At 55.5% G+C, this 15452-nt stretch overlaps 1 protein-coding gene and 2 pseudogenes across 1 annotated transcript; 2 read left to right on the forward strand and 1 right to left on the reverse strand.

Moving 5' to 3' along the window:
- Positions 1–2521: 2521 nt before the first annotated feature.
- LOC102178824 (melanoma-associated antigen 10) lies at positions 2522–4589 on the reverse strand. The gene is made up of 3 exons (XM_018045052.1): positions 4555–4589; positions 3689–3781; positions 2522–3336 (listed from the first exon to the last, which is right to left on the reverse strand). Exon 3 carries the CDS (start codon positions 3314–3316, stop codon positions 2522–2524), a length of 795 nt encoding a protein of 264 aa, XP_017900541.1. The 5' UTR covers positions 3317–3336; positions 3689–3781; positions 4555–4589.
- Positions 4590–7146: 2557 nt separating this feature from the next.
- On the forward strand, positions 7147–7884 carry LOC102168254 (annotated as a pseudogene).
- A 2387-nt stretch (positions 7885–10271) lies between these two features.
- Positions 10272–14354, forward strand: LOC102191607 (annotated as a pseudogene).
- Positions 14355–15452: the final 1098 nt, after the last annotated feature.

Here is a 15452-nt window from a genome sequence, read left to right on the forward strand (position 1 = left end):
TTCTGCAGCCAGCTCCTTGCAGGCCAGCCACTCTCAAGGGTCAGAGGTTCAGGACGTTAGTCCCTAGGAGAGAAGCCTCACTCAGAGTTGTCTATGTGTGTGTGTTGTCCTGACTTCATGATTAACTCCCAGGCACCTGTGTCCCTTCAAAACAAATGGTCGTGACAAAAAATGCTTCTATTCCAAATTCACTGGTCACGGGTCATCACATGACCCTTCCAAAGTGAAGAGGCCTGGCAGGGCCGTGTCCCCATGTGTGCAGGGAGAGAGGAAGACAAGAAGTAACTGAACACCTGCTGCTGCTGCTGCTGCTAAGTCGCTTCAGTCCTGTCCGACTCTGTGCGACCCCACAGACGGCAGCCCACCAGGCTCCTCCGTCCTTGGGATCCTCCAGGCAAGAACACTGGAGTGGGTTGCCATTTCCTTCTCCAATGCATGGAAGTGAAAAGTGAAAGTGAAGTCGCTCAGTCATGTCCGACTCCTCGAGACCCCACGGACTGCAGCCTACCAGGCTCCTCCGTCCATGGGATTTTCCAGGCAAGAGTACTGGAGTGGGGTGCCATTGCCTTCTCTGACTGAACACCTGACATCTCTCCAATCCCACACTGCCTACCAGATGCTCAACAAAGAGCGGCAGTTAGAACTTATAATGACAAAATCTCCTCTGTTTTGGGGAAGAGAGTCTGAGCAGGTCACATGGGTCTTGAAATTCTCAACCATTTCCAACTGTCCACTGACTATGTGGCAGGTGCCATGTATGTAGCCAGAATCACATCTTCTGTTCCTGTTGTTCTCTGGCACTCAGCAGGGAGAGCTGCCCCTTCAGCCCCCTGCACCCGCCCGCACACCGGACTGCAGTGACCTCACCACCTCCTGAGGCCCGGAACTCGCTCCTGTCATTTGATGCCAGGCACAGCCTTAACCTGTTGTCTCTGCTGCCTCCACACTTCTGAACCTGCCTGAAGCCAGGGACGCTGGTGGATGTTGCATCGTTTTTTTTTTTTTTTTAATATAACAGCAAAAGAGACAGAGATGTATGGATGCTGCATCTTTTCTGGCTAGTACTTATTTCTTTTGTCATTTGGATCTCAGACTCTGAGTCACATAAATAAAAGAAGCAGTCAAAATCGCTGCTCTGTGCGTTTTCCTCTTAGAGGTTATGTTATTCAACCTGGGTGTATGTGTGTGTTTGAGGGGTGTGGAGCAGTGTCTTTCCCAGCTGGGAATCAAAGGTCCCAGGATCCAGTCAGCCAGCAGGATTTCTCCACTTAGCAGCTTCTCTTCACTCATTTCATCCCTCTGATATCTAGAGCATGGGCACAAGTGGCCAAAATAAAGTCCAGATGACCAAATAAATGGTCATTTCAATATACTTGGTAATCTGCTTTCCCAGGACAGAGAGTAGAGGGCCAGCCCAGGGAATACTGGGCCATACTTCAAAGCAACATTTGCTCTTCTCCAGGATTCTGAGCAGATGGTGGGGCAGTGGTAGAAAACACCTCCTTTGCCCCTGTGGTCAACAGCAATGCAACAACAGTCAGGACCCCTTCCTTCCTGCCCGAGAAAGAGATCTCTCTGTGTTTTATCCAAGATGCAAAAGGATACCTCACAGCAATGATCTGTTTTTCAGACTTTCCCGTCACCCCCAAGACACACTGTCTGCAAGTCTGAAGGATGCCACCACGCAGCCTCTTCACAATCACCTCCCACAGAAGGAACCCAGCTTCCCAAAGCCCCAGAACGCCCTGGCTCAGACATTGACATTAAAGCGTTCCTCTAGGAGCTCGAGCGCCCCGCCCTGTGTTGCCTGGTTTAGTGTGACTAGGGGACTTATCTCCACCTTCTTCGTGTGACTACGGCTCCTAGATCATTGCTCAAGGTGTGGGGGGTGTCCGGCTTCTCCCAGTGTCCCCACTGCTAACCCAGCCTTTCATGGAGCAGCGGCTCCATAAAGGTCTTTGGAATACACGAGCCGGTGAGCAGGGGGCTCAATTCATTATCTGCTAATTCCTTAAATAACCCAGGCAAATCCAAATGAACAAGACATTATTTACTTTTTGAAAATGACACACGAGAAGGACAGAACCATGAATTCACTACAATTACTTTTATCATCTCTTCCATCATCAACATTACTGCCAAGTAAGCTCACTTTTCCAAAACAGTTCTCATTCCAATTCCATTGCATCCTGTTCAGGACCACAAAATACCATGGAAGAGTCTCCAATCTCTTTTACAAAACAGCAAAACTCTTGCTCGCAAACTGGGTAAGCACAAATGCACTGTGATCAGCATCATTCACGAAGCTGAGACACTGAAGTCTATTTAGCATTCTATGAAAACAATCAAAGTTTGAAAATTATCTAAGGAGAACTGGTGAATCTCCATGTCATCATACAGAAAACAAATGCAATGAAGCTATACACTGGTTCCCCAAACTGCCCCAGGCCCTCACTTCTGAGAAGGCTGACCGCTCCCTCTTCAATCTCAGAGCGAAGGGTCACCTGGATGCTGCTCTGGCTCAGTCCGCCTCATCGTCCTCCCTTGCAGCCTCTGCAGACTGCAGTGGGAAGGCCCTCAAAGCCCTTTGTTTGACCCTGAGCAGAAATGCCATGATTTCCCACTTGCTGGTCTCCGCATAAGCCCGGCGACCCCACAGGAACTCATAGTGAGCAGGGTGGCTGTAAGGCACCTGCCGGTACTCCAGGTACCCCTCCTGCACCCACACGTGGGTCAGAAGCGTCCTGGGCTCCCCAAAGATGCAGTGCACACTCCCAGCATACAAACCCAATCTGCTGAGTGCTCCCCAGACCTTCTCCTCAGGGGCACGGTCTCCATTCCGCATGATCAGGTTGAGGACCAGCACCAGGAGGCCGGCCTTGGGGATGCTCTGCCCACTGCTCAGCATTGCGTTGCAGCTGAGGCCCAGGATGGAGACCATGATGTAGATGTGCTCCCTGGGGTCCACCTCCTTCACTTCCACGCCAAAGACCAGCTGTAGGCACTGCGAGGCTTGGCTGAAGACCACCGGGAAGTACTCCTGGTTATCCCTGAGGACCTTATTCAGCATTTCCGCCTGGGAGGTCGGCTCCTTGGCTCGATACTTGAGGAGCAGGAACTTCATTAGGCTAGCTATCATCTCATTCAGCGCTTCCTGGGGCAAGGACTCCCCAGTGCCTAAGGAGGACACTGTGGGGGAGGAGGCCGAGGCAGATGCAGCCACCCCTGCCTCAGCCCCCAAGAGCTGCGCATTCACCGGGCCCTGGGCCTCGCCAGGGTCCTGAAAATCTTCCTCGGGCTTGCTCAGCTCACTCATCTCGACCACGAGCGTGATGCCTGGGATCAAACCACAGACAGGAGTCAGCCAGGGTGACAGATGGGGACCACGGGCCAGGCTGGGGGAGAGAGGGGCTGTGAACGGCCTCAGCTGAGCACCACACCCTGGGCGGACTGACACAGGCAACTTACAGGTCTCCTCTTGAGGGGTGCTCTCAGACCTCACAGGGGCAAGCCTCAGGGGCAGCCAGTCCCCTGGCTACCAGAAGGAGGAAGTGAGGTGGCTCCACAGGGTACAGTCAGCACAGTCTAAGGTTTCCGAGGCTGACAAGGTGGGGGATTAGGCCCTTGGGTGGTCCCTCCTGTTCTGGGGTGGGGAGCCCCCAGTGCACACTCAGGGTACCCTCCTCACCTTGACTCCGGGTACTGCCTGCACCTTCTCTGCCCTCTGACCTCGGGGCACGAGCCTCGGTCCTCTGCCTTCCCCTCCTGGTTCCTGCAGCTCCTGTGAGAAAAAGGGAGGGGGCAGCTCGGGGGTATCCTGTGGCACAGCCCTGAGCCTTCTGTGACAGTACGAGGGGTGGACTCTGTGAGGTCCCCCCAGTTGTGTGGTGGGAGGTCCCCTCAGGGCTCCCTTGCAGTGCTCACCTTGCCCCTGGCACCACCTGGTCCCTCCCCTCTGGGGGCCTGCATGGAAATTCAGAACAAGATCCCAGCCTCAACAGAAAGCACTGAGGGGCTCCACATGCTGCCGAACCTGCCCAGGGCTTCCTGTGGGTCCTAGGCTGGGGACATGCTCGGTCCTCAGCTCCTCCTCACGTCCTGCCTGGCCTCCCAGCACTGACCACAGGGGCGGGGGTCTGCTTAGTCCTCCCTCGGGTTTGGGGAGTTCAGCCTCTGCCGACCTGAAGCCTCTGCCCTCCACCCAAATAAACCTCACCTCCCGGGGTCCCTAAGCCAGAAGTCAAGAAACTGCTCACCCCACTCTAGGGCCTCCAAGAGTCCCCACAAGGGCTAGGATCCCTGCCTCCCTGTTGGGGTCTTTCCGCTTCAGTCCACCCTCGCATGCAGCCTGGCCCTCAGGCAGGACCGGAGATTGTCCCGTCCGCCATTTTGAGACCCTGCCGCTTTCACAAGATCCCCAGTCTCTCTCAGACCAGCATGTAAGGAAGGCAGGCAGACAGAATGTGCTCCCAGGGCCGACTACAGGGGCGGGGATCTGTGGGGTTCCGTCGCTCCTCATGCAGGGTCCCCTCAGTCCTCCTTCAGGCACCTCACCTGCCTCCGGCCGGGACCTGGGATTCTCGCCTCTCCCCAGCTGAAGCCCCGCCCCTTATACCAGGGCCCCAGTCTCTCCAAGACCCGGATGTCAGGAAGTCAGACCAGGCCTGCTGCGCTCATCCGACCCCCACAGTTGCCCTGGACTGACGGCAGAGATGAGCCTCTCTGAGGTACCCTCTGATTGGGGTTCAGGGTCCTCTAGTTCCTCCTCAGGGTCCTCAACCTGACACCCCACCGGACCTGGGAATCGGACCACCTAAGGCCCCGCCCCATATGCAAGGTCCCCAGTCTGAGATCCCGACCGACCGACTCAGGAAGTCAGCCCCCCTACCAGGTCTCCAGTCTGAGATCCGGATATGAGGAAGTGAAACCACGCACGTTGGGCTCATCCTACCCCAGGGCCGCCAAGGACCAACAGCAGCTACAGGCTTCTCTGAGGTCTCCTCTGATTGGGGTCCAGAGTCCGCTCAGTCCTCCCTCAGGGTCCTCAACTTGAAACTCTGGAGGAGCTGGGCTTCTTCCCTCTGCTCACCCGAGGCCACGCCCCCTTTCCCAGGTCCCCAGTTTCTCTGAGACCTGGATGTCAGGAAATGCAGCATGTGCTCATCCACCCTCTGTGTTCCCTGAGCCTTGATGCGAGGGTCCCGCCTCAGGTCAACACTAGGGGCATCCCTAGATCTGCCAGGGCTCAAGATGAGGTCCCTGAGGGATGATAAAAGGTAACCCCACTGATCCCTGCCCCTGCTGTCAGCCCTGGGCCACCCTGGTGGTGGGATGAGCACTTGGCAGCCTGTTCTGACTTCCGCATCTGCATCTCAGAGATATTAGGCAACTGTTAGAAGGGGCAGGGCCTCAGATGGGAAGAGGGGGAGATCTTAGTTCTTCTGAGGGTCAAGGTGAAGACACTAAGGGAAGACTGAGAGGACGCTGGACCCCAGAGCAGAGTGGGGTCTGGGAGGACATAGGGCAGATGAACCATGGTGCATTTCCTGACATCCGGGTGTCAGAGAGACTGGGGACCTGACATAACGGATGGGGCACGAGTGGGGAGAGGAGAGAATCGAAAGCCCTTACACAGGGACAAGTTGAGGTCCCTGAGGGATGACTGAAGGGACCCCAAGTGAAGACTCTAGGGACCCCAAGGTAAGACTGATGGAACCCCACAGATCTCAGCCCCTGTTATCGGCCCTGGGAGCCCTTGGGGTGAGAAGAGCACACTAGGTCTGTCCTCTTCCTGAGTTCCGGGTCTGTGAGTGTGGGGACCAGGTGTGAGGAGCAGGGACCTCTTCCCACCTTTCCTAGTGGGGAGACGACAGAGCCTAGGTCCTACCGGAAGTCAAGGTGAACACCCTGAGTGAGGACTGAGGGTAGTCAGATCTCAGACCAGAGGGAACCTTGGTAGTCCCCAGGCAGGACAACTTCATGCCGCATTGCCTGACATCCCTGTCAGAGAGACGGGTGAAAGCAGCAGAGCCTCCCGATTGCAGACAGGACACTTGCAGATCTTGCCTGGAGTACAGGCTCCATGTGAGGAGGGACCGCGAGACAGTTAGACCCTAACAGGGAGGGACTTGGCCCTTGCAGGAGGGTCTTGGAGGGCCCAGAGCAGGGTGGTGAGCAGGGTGAGCAGCTTCTTGACATCTGGCCTGGGGACCTCGTGAGGTGAGGTTTTTCGGGTGGAGTGCGGATGTCTTCAGGTTAGCAGAGGCTGGACACACCAATCCCGATGGAGGACTAAGCAGACCCCTGCCTCTGTGGTCAGTGCTGGGAGGCCAGGCAGGACGTGAGGAGGAGTTGAGGACCGAGCATCTCCCCAGCCTAGGACCCGTGGGATTCCCTGGGCAGGTGCGGCCTCTTGTGGGGCCCCTCAGCACTTTTTGTTCAGGCTAGGGTCTTGTTCTGAGTTTCCTTGCAGGTCCCCAGAGGGTAGGGACCAGGTTGTACCAGGGGAAAGGTGAGCACTGCAAGGGAGCCCTGAGGGGACCTCCCGCCACACAAAACTGAGGGGACCTCACAGAGTCCACCCCTCGTACTGTCACAGAAGGCTGAGGGCTGTGCCACAGGATACCCCTGACCTGCGTCCTCCCTTTCTCTCACAGGAGCTGCAGGAACCAGGAGGCGAAAGCAGAGGTCTGAGGCCCGTGTCCTGAGGTCAGAGAGCAGAGGTGATCCAGGCAGTACATGGAGTCAAGGTGAGGAGGGTGCCCTGAGTGTACACCAGGGGCTCCCCATCCCAGAACAGAGGGGACCCCACATGGGCCTAATCCCACCTCCTTGTCAGCCTCGGAAGTCTCGGACTGTGCTGACTGCACCCTGGGGAGACACCTCACTTCCTTCTTCAGGTAGCCAGGGGACTGGATGCCCTGGAGGCTTGCGCCTGTGAAGTCTGAGAACACCTTTCAAGAGGAGATGCATAAGTGGCCTGTGGCCGCCCAGGGTGTGGTTTTCAGCTGAGGCTGTTCACAGCCCCTCTCTCCACCATCCAGGCCTGTGGTCCCCATATGTCCCCATCTGCCCCCTGCCCACCTCCCCCTCCTCCCTCCTGCCTCAGGCTGTGGTTTGATCCCAGGCATCGCGCTCATGGTTGACATGAGTGAGCTGAGCAAGCTCGAGGAAGAACTTAGGACCCAGGCCCAGGGCCCATTGGAGGCGCAGCTCTTGGGACCTGAGGCAGGGGAGACTGCAATTGCCCCCCCGCCCCCAACAGTCTCTGGCCTTGCCCCCGGTAGCTCTGAATGAGATGCTGGCTAACCTGATTAAGTTCCTGCTGCTCATGCATCCGGCCAAGGAGCTGACCTCCAGGTGGAAATGCTAAAGAAGGTCCTCAGGGATAACCAGGAGCACTTTCTGGTGGTCTTCAGCCAAGCCTCACAGTGCCTGCAGCTGGTCTGTGGTGTGGAGGTGAAGGAGGTGGAACCCAGGGAGCACATCTACATCATGGTCCCCACCGTGGGCCTCACCTATGATACAATGCTGAACAGTGGGCAGGGCCTGCCCAAGGCTGGCCTCCCAGTACTGGTCCTCAGCCTAATCATGTGGAATGGAGACCGTGCCCCTGAGGAGGTCAGGGGAGCTCTCAGCAGGATGGGGGGTGTGTGTGTCGAGAGTGAGCACTGCAACTTTGGGGAGCCCAGGGAGCTGCTTACCCACATGTGGGTGCAGGAGGGGTACCTGGCATACCAGCAAGTGCCTGAAAGCCACCCTGCCCGCTCTGAGTTCCTGTGGGGTCCCCAGGCCTATACGGAGGCCAGCAAGTGGGACGTCGTGGCATTTCTGCTCAGGGTCAAACAAAGGGCTTTGAGGGCCTTCCCACCCCTGTCTACGTAGCCTGCAATGGAGGAGGATGAGGCGGGCTGAGCCAGAGCAGCATCCAGGTGATCCTTCCCTCTGTGATTGAAGAGGGAGAGGTCAGCCTTCTCAGACGTGCTGGCCCAGGCCAGTTGGGGAAACTGGTGTACAGCATCTTTGGGTTCCTGTTCTCTATGATGACATGGAGATTCATCTGTTTTCCTTAGAGAACTTTCAAACTTTGATTGTTTTCTTTTTTTTTTTTTCCATGATTGTTTTCATAGAAGGCTAAATAAACTTCAGTGTCTTAACTTAGTGAATGATGTTGATCACAGTGTGTTTGAACTTACCCAGTTCAAGAACAAGAGCTTCGCTGTTTTGTAAAAGAGATTGGAGACTCTTCCATTGTATTTTGTGGTCCCGAACGGGATGCAATGGAATTGGAATTAGAACTGTTTTGGAAAAGTGAGCTTACTTAGCAGTAATATTGATGGGGGAAGAATTAGATGATAAAAGTAATTGTAGTGAATTCATGGTTCTGTCCTTCTTGTGTGTCGTTTTCAAAAACTAAATTATCTCTGTTTATTTGGATTTGCCTGGGTCATTTTAGGAAGTAGCAGATAATGAATTGAGCCCCCTGCTCACTGGCTCGTGTATTCCGAAGACCTTTTTGGAGCCTCTGCTCTGTGAAATGCTGTGTTAGCAGTGGGGACACTAGGAGAAGCAGGACACCCCCACACCTAGAGCGACGGTCTAGGAGCTGCAGTCACATGAGGAAGGTGGAAAGACATCCCATAGTCGCAATGAACAGTGCAACACAGGGCGGGGTGGTGGGGTTACAGGAGGAGTGTTGGAGTGTCAGTGCCTGAGCCAGGGTGGTTTGGGGCTTGGGAAAGCTGGGTTCTTTCTCTGGGAGGTGACTGTGTTGAGGCCGGGTGGTGGCAGCCCTCAGACTTGCAGACAGTGTGTCTTGGGGGTGACGGGAAATTCTGAAGTGGATCGTTGCTGTGAGGTGTCCTTTTGCATCTTGGATAAAGCCCAGAGAGATCTCTTTCGTGGGCAGGAAGGAAGGGGCCCTGGCTCTCGTCACATTGCTCTTGATCACAGGGGCAAATGAGGTGTTTTCACACCCCATGCTGCTGCTACTGCTGCTAAGTCGCTTCAGTCGTGTCTGACTCTGTGCGACCCCATAGACAGCAGCCCACCAGGCTCCCCCGTCCCTGGGATTCTCCAGGCAAGAACACTGGAGTGGGTTGCCATTTCCTTCTCCAGTGGGTGAAAATGAAAAGTGAAAGTGAAGTCGCTCAGTCGTATCCGACTCTTAGTGACCCCATGGACTGCAGCCTGCCAGGCTCCTCCATCCATGGGATTTTCCAGGCAAGAGTACTGGAGTGGGGTGCCATCGCCTTCTCCATCATACCCCATATCTGCTAGGAATTCTGCAGAACTTGGTCACACTCCCTTGAAGTGGTGCCCAAGAAATCCATGAAACTACTCTCTTTTTCCTGGACCAGGGGATCCGGATCATAAAGTGTTAATTAGCTTTGAATTATCTTGATTGTATTTGGCCATCATAATCAATGAATCGACCTCTGTTGGGGCTGCAATGAAGGAAAATAACGGATTGGATGGAAGACTGGCTGAGGCAGAGGCAAAGACTGGTTCTTGCTTCTATTTCCTATAGCAGCTTGGGTCCTGCTGGAACACTCCTTCACACCCGAATTTAACAGGTCCTCTAACTAGAAATGGGGCTTAACAGGTAGCTAAAATGTTGAAGAATCTGCTTGCACTGTGGGAGACCTGGGTTCGATTCCTGGGTCAGGAAGATTGCCTAGAGAAGGGCATGGCAACCCACTCCAGTATTCCTGCCTGGAGAATTCCATGGACAGAGGAGACTGGCAGGCTACAGTCCACAGAATTGCAAAGAGTCAGACATGACTGAGTGACAAACACTATAGTCCACTATGGTCTAAGTAGAAAAGTTTCTTAGTTTTATTTATGAAACGTCCAGTTTGGCTGATTAGCTATTCCACATCCTATTGAGGGTCATATTCTCTGACATGCCTGGACCACAAAGCAGCCAACCCCATCCCACAGTGGAGAGTGGAGGAGTGTCTGGGGGCAACAATGTGCGAGATTCCTGTCGTGTCATCACAGTGCCAACAGCCGCCAGGCCCTGCGAGCTCTGTACTGTCCCTCAGGCCCATCCTGCAACCCAGCATACGGGGCTCCTCACACCTGCTCACCTCCGAGATGAAGAACTCAGGCCACGGGGCTTGGGCATCTTCCCAAGACCACCTGCTAGTGAGGGCCAGGGTGGGCTTAGAGCCCTGGTCTCAATTCCTCTGGAGCCCCTGCCCTCCCCACCCAGCCCAGGCTGTGCCCCATCCTTCCGACACCTCACGCCTTCCTCTTAGTGCTACACGATGTCTCTGAGGCGACAAAAAGCAGGCTGGCAGAAGGAAGGGGACAAGGCGAATCAGAAGCACTGTGGGCTGCTCTGTGCTTTGCTGAGAACTGACTCTGTCTGGGGCCGGTGTCTCTGTGCAGTCCCAGCACCTCCCGAGTGAGGGCAGCGCCCTGTCCTTGCTGTTGCCATGGGGCCTCGTGCCCAAGTGAATGTGCCAGGCTGACCAGCTTCTCACTGAGCACGAGGGAGGAGGGCCTGACTGTATGGTCCCAGTACCCACTGGGATAAGGCTCCTATAGGAGCCTCCTCCGATATGGGAGGGAAGGTAACACAGGCAGACCCCCGAGGCTCCAGGTCTCTCCAGCTACAGTGAGGGAGGGGAGCAGCTGCAGGGCCTCTGCTCTGGGGACACCAGGGTGGGGATGCCAAGCGCAGGGGCAGGAGAGCTAGGCTGAGAAGGGCAGGCCTTTGACATCATGAGAGCTTGGTGTGTGCACAATACATGTGACCGAGCACGAGCTGACGAAGTCTCCTCAGTGCCACGTGAACCCACTGCCAGGCCCCAGGTGGTGCCTGGAGGATGGGGACCAGAAAACGCAGCTCCCTCAGGACCCAGGGGGTGAGGCGGGGCCCCGAGTGGGGTTGGGTGGAGGCAGGAAAGGCCACCTAGCCAAGCTGCCCACAGATACCAGTCTCCGGTCCCCTTCAGAGGAGCCACCAGCGGTCTCCAACAATCACAGCCTCCAGGGTCATGTTCCAGTCAGATGAACCGACCTGAAGGAATGCCTTGTCAGCCTGTTTAGGAGTGCAAAGGCGAGGGAGCAAGCCCAAGTCGAGGCCTGCAAGCTCCATTCTGGCCACCAGTCCTCAGGCCAAAATTCCCTGGGAGAGCCTCTTCCACACCCTCTTAGCTCTCCCCTTTCACACACCAGGCTGTGCCCCTCACACAGGGCAAATGACCCTGCTGAGTGGCAGAACTAGGGGGACACCATCTCTAGGGGGACAGTGCCCTAGGGTCCTCACACGTGGGCCTTTCCAAGGTGCTGGTCTGTCCCCTACATGGGATTTTGAAGAACAGTGGCCCACAAAGGTCAGAGAACACACATCTCCAAACCCACTGCCCTACCGTCCATGTGCTGTGAAGACAGGTGACTCTCATTTGGGTTTCATGCAGTCCCACACCCAGACTCTCATCCATTTTCAAATACAGGTAGACGGGGGCATCCTTTGGTCACATCTAGCTCAACAACTGAGAACTCTCCCTGGGGGTGAGTGTGTATAAAGGAGACTCCTTGAAAAGTACCTAACCTGTGAGCCAACAAAATCATTCAATGTACCAGCCATCTGGGTAAGGGAGAACAGGTCCACAGTGGTGGTGGGGGCAGGGGCAGGGGCAGGGGTGGAGAAGATAAGAGCTGACCTCGGAGAGGACTAGTGAAATGCTTGTTTTCAACAGAACAAGCTGTACCTTGAGCCCCTAGTCAAGTCCTTCAAAGGGCAAGTACCCATGGGACATGCAAGTTGGACATGGGAGGCCAGGACTGGGGATAGCAGAAGTCAAACCACCCCAGTCACGAAAGGAAACAGGACTTCGAGTCAGCCTCCAGGGAGTCTAAATCCACGTCTGAGACTCTGGGAAGGGGGCAGGGAAAGCACACACCCAGGTGTTCCCAAGGTGAGCCATGAGAGCAGTCTTTATAGGAAGACATGGAAACTGAAGGCAACAACCTGTAATGTTCAGTGGGATGACGTCTGGGGGTGGGCAGAACTCAGGAGGCTGCGAGTTCAGCAGAGCACCTGGCTGTGCCCTCTTACACGGCATCGTGTGGAGTCCGTGTCTCGTGTGGAGTCCGTGTCCATGTCTCCTTATTCTCCACAGTCAAGTGGAACGTGAGGTCGCTCCCACTGTGCTCAAGCACAGCCCTATTCTGGGGAGGGCTTGACCTGGGGGGTGCTGGGGACAGGACAACAGGACTCTGACTTTGGGGCCATCTGAGTGGGACCTACCTACCGGCAGCACCAGTTGGAAGAGACCAAAGCCAGAAGAGGGGCAAGGAGACCGGGATGGGTGTTGGGGGGTGGGGTGGGACCAACAACTCAGCTAGGCCATCCAGCCCACTACGGACCTGGTCTTCTGGGAGGGACAGTCGCCAGGAGCCCATCTGACCCCTGGGGTCTCTCTTGGTGGAAGCTGAGCCAGGACTCACCAGGGCCTGGCCCTTTAGCAGAAGCCAGCCACAGGCCTGCCCATTGCTAAGGAGGGAGGTGGAGCCAGGGGCACGTCTGTCAACCCATCCAGGGCCTGGTCCCCTGAAACAAGGTGCCTGGCAGCAGATGAGAGCTTTTGCAGGCAACCTGAAGCATGTTTTTCTGTACTTTCAGACAAGAAACAAGCTGGGGATCCCATCCCTGTCTACATCCCCCCTCCCCCACACTGGGTGCAGGGCTGCCTCACCACATCAGCTCTGTGACATCATGAAACAATTAAGGGAGCTGACCACTTAATTGGCTGCCAGATTCTAGAACCTCCAGAGAGTATTTTTGGGCTCCCCCCCAACCCTGGTCTGAGGCCCTTCTGCCTTGAGCGTTCACTGCTTGGATAGAGAATGCTCCTGAGCTAGAGTGGCTCCATGGCTAGTCGGAGTTCCAACGAGGCACACAGCCCCGCTGGCCCCATCAACTGATGGGAAGCCCACAGCAGGAGACACCCCCCCACATTCTTTCCCGATGCAAATGTGTATTCAGGGAAGGTTTTGGCAAAGCAAGGTGACCAACCCGAGAGCCTAGATCTGGGCTCCCAAGACAACCCGCCCCCCCACAGGGCCCAAACCCAGAAACAGCCAACAAGGAAGAGAACAACACCGTCCTCAGGCTGTCCTTCCCCAGGAAGCTCTGGATGATTGTGGAGGATGCAGCCTTCACCTGTGTGCACTGGAACAAGGGAGACACAGTGGTCATCAAGGCAGATCTCTTCCAGACAGAGGTCCTCCAGGGCAGAGGTATGGACAGGATCTTTGAGACAGACAGCATCCAGAGTTTTATCTGTGAACTGAACCTGTATGAGTTCAGTAAAATCCATCCTTCGGGTAGCTCTGTGGGGAAAAAGAGGATGATGGTAAAGAAGAAAGCCCTTCCAGGGAGACTAGACTAGATGACCCGAGTGTGGGACGGCTTTCGTTTCCTAGGAGAACTGTTTTCTCATGAGAGGGTGGTTAAGGAAAGAGAAGAAAGTAGGGCCTTTCGTGTTCCACAAATCCCCTTAGACAGGATCCACATGGGTGACTCCAGATCCTGAGAGGCCACTTGATGTCAGGGACCGCCAGCAACACCTCAAGCGAGGCCGACCCCAGGGGAGCTCTAGGGAGCACACTCGCTAGGGCCTCAACCTGCCAGGAATGAAAAGACCTTGTCTCCCTCCTTAGGGAAGGCCAGGACTGTGGTGGGGAGGAGGGCAGCGAGGAATGGCTATTCTCCTCCACAATGGCTAAAGTAATCCATGTCCTTTCAGATCTATCACAGCTCCAACTTTCAGAGAGACAAGCCTCTCTTCCTGCAGAACATCCAGACAAAAGGCAACCCCATAACAACTGCTCAGCCCGCCACTGGTGCAACAATGACTCCAAAGAGAAAGAAGTGAGCGTTGACGACCAGACACTCTCCTTGATTCCATCACAACGAGTCCACCCAAGAGGCTGACAAGAAGGCCCAGAAGGGAGCCCCAGCTGCTCACGGAACCCACGGCCGGCACTCTTTTGTGTTCTGTGGCCTCTGGTTTATGGGCAGTGTAGCCGTGCAGGCCGGGGCAAACCATCTTCCCAGAGAACAGGGCAGCCCCAGTGGAGAGGGTACGTCCAGCAATGCCACGTCTGTACCCCCGGCTACTGCTGGAAGGGACACCACAGGGGAACTGTCCGAGAGCCTCCCAGAGTACCCAGGTTATGGTTCAGTGATGATTATGTACAGCATCTATTATTCCATCGTGACGGCGGCTGTTTCAGTTGTGGCCCCAAACGAGGCCCCTGAGGTGGAAGAGGAGCAGGAGTCCTCAGATTACAAGTGTGCCCTCTGTGAGCAGTTCGAGAACAACCCCAGTCCCTGAGCTGCCAGGTCCCCAGGGACACTCAAAAGCACTCTCTTGTAATCAAAAATCTAATTCTGGCTCTAATAAAGTAAAGCAAAACTTCACTGGAGGAAATAAAGAATTGAACAAGAACTTTGAGTTTGTGTTCTTTATCTGTCCATGCTATTCAGACATGGCACTGGATGAGCCACATGAGGCTGGAAGCCCACACCCCAGGAAAGCTTCAGTCCAGTCCTCATGGTCCATTTTCATCTGAAGCAGCAGCATTTCACACGCTCGGCCAAGGGTCTGACCCACAAGCTGAGCGCTGAGGCGAACCCAGGACGGACTGGTCCCTGTGCCTTGCCTGCCACTCAGCAGACAGCCCAGCCAGGCTCCTGACCTTGGGGGTGTCACCTTCCATGAGTCACGCACCCTGAAGCAGAAGGGGCTGCTCCTGGGTCCCCCGATGATGCCATAGGTTTCTGATCAGTAGCTGAGAGTCTCCAGCTCCCAATCCAGGGGCCTCCTCAAGAGGTGGGGGTGACCCCACCGGCTAAAGGCCTCGCAAACACATGACCCCAAACCCAAAGACAAGTACGAGGTTTCCACAAGGTGAACACTAGCCCTTGTTGTTCTGAGCTCACAGCTGTATTTAAGAGCCTGTCTTTGGACGTGGGATAGCCAGGCACCGCGTCCAACACACACACTTTGTGAGCCAAGGGACACTTTCCAGCAGGGCAAGGGTCACCTGCAAGGACAAACCACGGCCTGTTTCTGGGCCTGCGGGCCTGTCCAGGTGCTGGAGGCCTTGCCAGCTACTGATGCTCAGCCCAGCCCCTGGCCCTCCCCCATCACCCGCTGGACACTGTTCCAACATTGGGGAGTTTGGACCAGAACATAGAGGGAAAAGCACTAACCGGTTTCTTAACAACACATTCACAACCACCTAGACCGAGCAGGGCCAAAATGAGTGGCGATGCCACTTTTTCATAAAGGTCAAAGTCCCAGAGACTCTCACTGAGTCCAGAGCAGCAACACACAGTGGGAGTCTTGGGCCCGGCCCTGCACCAAGTGGGCAGCCCACCGCTGGGCGGGGCCAATTCAGACTGAACTAGGAGAGCATGTCCAGGGCAC

The sequence above is a fragment of the Capra hircus genome, unplaced genomic scaffold (assembly GCF_001704415.2).
Source record: "Capra hircus breed San Clemente unplaced genomic scaffold, ASM170441v1, whole genome shotgun sequence".
Lineage (NCBI taxonomy): Eukaryota > Metazoa > Chordata > Mammalia > Artiodactyla > Bovidae > Capra > Capra hircus.